The sequence below is a fragment of the Mercurialis annua genome, linkage group LG1-X (genome assembly GCF_937616625.2).
Source record: "Mercurialis annua linkage group LG1-X, ddMerAnnu1.2, whole genome shotgun sequence".
Classification (NCBI taxonomy): Eukaryota; Viridiplantae; Streptophyta; class Magnoliopsida; order Malpighiales; family Euphorbiaceae; genus Mercurialis; species Mercurialis annua.
The window spans coordinates 53141550-53147271 of record NC_065570.1 but is presented as its reverse complement, the minus strand read 5'-3'; the positions used below and the strand labels follow the sequence as shown (position 1 = coordinate 53147271).

The following is a 5722-nucleotide window of genomic DNA, read 5'->3' as shown; positions in this document are numbered from 1 at the left end:
CCTGGTACCACTTGTGCTTCCCCACCAAAAGCTGTTACACATTCTTCCAATCTCATCAAGTAAAGCTTTAGGTAACCTGAAACAATTCATCGTGTAGCAAGGAATTGATTGCACCACTGCCTTTAAAAGCACTTCTTTCCCTCCCGTGGAAAAAAGTTTTTCCTTCCAACTCTGCAATTTCTGCCAGATTCGGTCTTTGACAGCCTTGAAACTATCACTCTTCTTCCTCCCAATCGAAGATGGCAGCCCCAGATATTGTTCGTGACAACATACAGTGGGGATCTGTAAAATCTGCTGCACTTCCTGCTGCATAATCAGAGGAACTCCTTTGCCAAAAGTCATCGCTGACTTTTCGAAGTTAATAATTTTTCCAGACGCTTTCCCATAAATATGAAGCAACTCCTTAACTGTATTACACTCCTTCGAATTTGCTCTGATGAACAGAAGACTATCATCTGCAAAAAATAAGTGGGAAATTTTGGGACAGGCTCCTCCAAAATTAATACCATGAATCTTGTTTCCTTCTGCAGCAGCTGAAATGAGGCCTGAGAGTCCCTGTGCGCACAACAGAAACAAATAAGGTGACAGGGGGTCACCCTGTCTAAGACCCCGTTTAGGTGTAATATTTCCCTTCACAGACCCATTTAGCAAAAAAGAAAACCTTACAGAGCTAATACAATTTTTAATTTTGAGAACAAAGCTATCTCTAAACCCCATACTCCTCATCATCTCTTCAATAAAACACCATTCCACTCGATCATACGCCTTAGACATATCTAACTTTAAAGCCATAGGACCATTCAATTTCTTTTTTGACTTTTTAATTAGATGCACACACTCAAAACCCACTAAAGCGTTATCAGTGATTAGCCGTCCAGGAATGAACGCACTCTGAGATTCATCTATGACTCTATTAAGTACACTCCTAAGTCTATTAGCAAGTGTTTTTGCTATGATTTTATAGATTACATTACAGAGGCTGATTGGTCTAAACTCAGACAATCTAACAGATTTCTTCACCTTTGGGATTAAAGCAATGACAGTGTTGTTAATATTATTCACTACCAAATCATTGTTTAAGGCATCAAGGCATACCTTAGTAACCTCTCTTCCAATTATGCTCCAATAACGCTGGTAGAACAAAGCTGGAAAACCGTCTGCCCCCGGTGCTTTGGTTGGAGCCATCTCCTTCAGCGCTTGGACAATGTCCCTTTCCGTAAAAACTGCGCACAGTTTATCATTCATACCATCATCCACTGTAACTTTCACATGTCTAGTTACCCTTTCCATGTCTTGCTGGGTTGGTCTGCTAGATTCAAAGAGGGATGAGAAATAATCTTGGATAACAGCTTCCACCTCTTTGGATTCTTCTTTCCAAACTCCTCTTTTGTCATACAAACCATTTATTTCGTTTCTTGCTCTTCTGGCAGATGCTTTCCTGTGAAAGAAACGAGTATTGCCATCCCCATACGCTAGCCATTCTACCCTTGATCGTTGTTTCCAGCAAATCTCCTCTTGAGTCATCAACTCATTTAGTGCTTCCTCCACTTCCCTCACTTTCTCAGCTTGAATAGTAGAGTCATTTGATTGTAGCAAAACATTCAGCTCTGCTTTCTTTCTATCTATCTGCTTCTTGAGGTTCCCAAATTCTCTACTTCCCCATCGCTTAAAAGAAGTGGCACAGTAGTTCAGTTTTTTTGCAACATCACTTAAAGAACTGTTGTCACACTCTTGTCCCCAAGCTTCCTTTACTGTATCTGTGAACTCCTCTTTCTTTGTCCATAGCTCTTCAAAATGAAATCTATGGCCTCTTTTATTCCTTCCATTTTGACCCAACTTCTGTTTAATATCATTCATCACAATAGGTCTATGGTCAGATCCCCCATAGTCCAGAATCTGAACATCAAAATTTGGGTACAGAAGCTTCCACTGCATATTACAAACAAAGCGATCTAGTCTTTCTTTAATCACTTCATTTCCCCTTTTACACCACCACGTAAAACACCCATCATTCTCCTTAACATCCATAAGGTAACAATCATCAAGAGCTTTTTTGAAATTGTTCATTAGGTAATCTGCCCTTTTAGCTCCACCTAACTTTTCCTCCTGTCTCAAAATTTCGTTGAAATCACCCCCGCAAAGCCACGGCCCATCAAACAAACCACTCAAACGATTAAGAAGCGTCCAAGTGTGAATTCTTTGAGCCGTCACAGGATTACCATATATCCCTGTGAATCGCCATCTCCCGCTGTCAATTTCCACAAAACAGTCAATATGGAACTTTGACCAACTTTTAATCGTAATCAAACCTGTTTCACTCCAAAGAAGAGCCAAGCCGCCACTTTGCCCTTCACTACTCACTCCAAAACAACCAGCCATACCCAAATTGAGTCGCACACTCTCCAATTTCTTAGTATCACACCTCGTCTCCATCAGAAATACTATATCGGGCTTGATTTTGTTTACTTGATCGCACAGATTTTTCAATGTCCTAGGGGAGCCCAGCCCTGGACATTCCAGCATAATGTTTTCATTGATGTCGGCAGTCCTGCTGAGCAGGAACCGCCGTTGGAATAATGTTGCCATACTCATCCTCTCCATTATTTTCTTTCCCTGTACTGAGCGAAAGACCCTTTCTACTTTCTTCATTCTCCCTTTCACTCTTTCTGCTCGTGTTTCCATCTATCTCAGCTAGAACTGAAAACGCCCTCGTTTTGGCTTTCTTTGGTTTTTTAATTTTTGATAATGGACTGAATTTTGAGATGGGCTTCAATCCCTTTCCTTTAGCCTTTGCCCCCATCCCTGGGCCTATCTCGTCCACCTCTTTTATTTGAACAATATTTGACCGCGCCAATATCTCCTTTCCTTTAGGTTCACTTTCCTTATCTATATCAATCTCAATTAAATCTTTTGCATTCAAAACTGATTGAAGAATCTCACCAGTTTGATTGCCTTCCTTATTCTCCTTTATTTCTTCCGCAATTATTGCCTTCTGTTGCAGATTCACTTTCGATGATCCCGCACTATCCAAAACAGTTTCACGGTGGCCTGAGTTCGCATATCTTCCTTCAACCACCATCTCCCTCTCCGTTTGGATCTCTCCCGCCACTCCACTCTTCGTCAATTCACTTCTCACTCGCTTGCTGTTAGCTCGAAAGCTATTCTTTACTTCTGCTCTTATTAAATCTGTATACTTGCACTCTTTCACCTCTGTCCCAAGTGGACATTCCAGCATTGGATGCCCAATTATGCCACATTTATAGCAGAGGTCAGGCAAACGTTCATATCTCAGCACAGCCAGTATTACTCCATCCTCGGGCCCGAGTTTCACTTTCAGACCTCTCTTCAAAGGTTTTGAGATGTCCACCTTAACTCTAACTCTGATATATTTCCCCAGACAGTCCCCTGAGGCTCCGGGATCAACTTCTTCTACGAGACCAATCTGAGAGCCTAGAGATAAACCAGCATCCATATTCAAACACATTAACGGGAGGTTATGTATTTGAATCCAAAAGGAAATCTGTGAAAATTTCATATTGGAATAATCTCCAATTCCACAAGGTACTTCAAGCGCAATGATGGACTCCTGATATCTCCATGGTCCACCTGCCATTACTCTTCTTCTGTCTTCCGTCGAACTAAAATGGAAGACAAACATGTTCTTACCCAGCATTTCCACAACCACTGGATCTTTAGTACGCCAAATATAATTAACTGTAGAGATAAAACCATCTCTGTTGACTGTTTTTGTTGATAAAATTTTACCAATCAGCGATTTTGCCACCTTATCTTCTCCCGCGACTCTGGCTTTTTCTCCCAAAACACATACAGGGATGTCATCCTCCTCATCTGAGAGGGATAGGGATTGACAGAGTGTGGAAATATCCATGAGACTGAAAACAACTAGAAAATCAGGCTTTTCTGAAAATCATTTTATAGCCCAGCTTGCATTTTATGCTTTATTATTTTTTTGTAAAAATAATATCGTTTTTAGCCATGTGAATGACCAAAACGACCTCGTTTTAGACATTTATGCTATATATGCCACATAATAAAAGTAGTAGTATTAGGTCATACGTTTTGTAATTTGTTAAAAAAACGCGAAAGGTTTTGCTATATAATAACATTTTTCCAATTGTATTCAAATTTTAAAAAACGATTTAATTGTGTCTACGTGACATGCATGATAGCATAAAACACTAAATTACAATTTACTCTTCAGCAGAATGACCTATTGGTTAAAAAAAAAAAACAACATTTTCGACATTTTACAATCTATTCAAAACTTTCATAGCTTATTAGTTTATTATAATTTGATAATTTTGCAGTCAATTTAATTATACCAAACTTTTAGGTCTTAAATTTTAATTTTTAGCTGAATTTTAATACTAATTCCTTAATTAGCAAAATTTATACTATATTAAAATTGCAAAACTTAATTCCTAATTTAAAGAAAATAAAAACAGCAAGAAAATTGAATTTCCCATTTTATACCATTTAATAGTTGAAGCAAAAAAAAAAAGCTAACTTAAAGCTCAAAATGAAAAAGTTAAAATAAATGTATGTGGTATGAAGGTGAAAGATTGACAAGGATATAATCTATTTCCATTTATCTGCTATGTTTTAATATATGCTCCATTCTGTTTTTGAACAAATGTGCTCCATATAAAATGGGTCTACAGAATTTTTTTTACTTTCAACACTATAATTAAATAAGAAAAAGGCATAACAGTCTATTAAAAAAATTCCATTTGCAGAAATATAAAAAAATGTATAAAGTTTATTAACATTTCAAACTATAATATAATTAATTATAAAGTTATTATTTTTTAATTCTTATTAAATTTTTATATTAAAACATAATTTTAAAGTATTAATTTATTATAACTTGGATGATATATATATATAAAAATAAATATTGATAGCTCATTATCATTATTTTTGAAATATTTAGAAAAAATGTGCTAAGTTCTATGAGCTTGAGAGATTTTGTATTTTGTTTCTTTACTTAAAGATAAATTAATTCATCATTTAATTATTATTATTGTTGACTAATATTTAATTATTCTCACCAAGCAAACTGGCATCTAAAAGTCTAATATTTCCTCTAACAAAAGGTCTAATATTTTCAGAATTTTTTTTTTTTAATTTTCCAGAATAAGTTAAAGTAACACATACGTTGTTGTAGAACAATTAAAGCAAGGAATCGCTTTCATAAGACCACATATAATAAAAAAAAATTATTTACTTTTAAAGATATATAAAAAATGTAAGGTAAAACTAAAATCATAATGTGTACATATGTTAAGCATGAATTGATGATTTGGCGAAGAACCCAATAAAGCTGATAATGTAATAACAAGAATTATTTTTTTGGGGCCACCCTAATCAGATGGTCAGTTTGCCCTTAAAATACTCATACACAGACAGTGTATCTGCCTCCGCCATCACCGGCCACCAGAACCACTGCCGGCAACCACTATGTCACCGCCTGCAAATAAGATCCAGTTATTTGGTGGGTGAAATTAACAAGAAGATAGTAAAACTCAACTGTTTGTCATATCTTTCTTTTTTCCGCTAGATAATAATCCAGCATTTTACGACCGAGCTAAATGTTTTCATAAACTCTTAAGTTGTGGATTCGATTTTTTTTCCATAAACGCTTCTCTATTTTCAAAAAAATATGTTTCCTTCTCTCTTCTAATTAAATGTTAAATGAGGA

At 36.3% G+C, this 5722-nt stretch overlaps 1 protein-coding gene across 1 annotated transcript; it reads right to left on the bottom strand.

The window, feature by feature from the left end:
• Nucleotides 1-2530: 2530 nt before the first annotated feature.
• Nucleotides 2531-3889, bottom strand: LOC126673013 (uncharacterized). The gene has a single exon (XM_050366967.1). The coding sequence runs from the start codon at nt 3887-3889 to the stop codon at nt 2531-2533; it is 1359 nt and encodes a 452-aa protein (XP_050222924.1).
• Nucleotides 3890-5722: the final 1833 nt, after the last annotated feature.

Excerpts from the sequence above, each read along its gene's own strand:
- LOC126673013 (XM_050366967.1), bottom strand. The coding sequence starts at position 3,889 with ATGGATATTTCCACACTCTGTCAATCCCTATCCCTCTCAGATGAGGAG.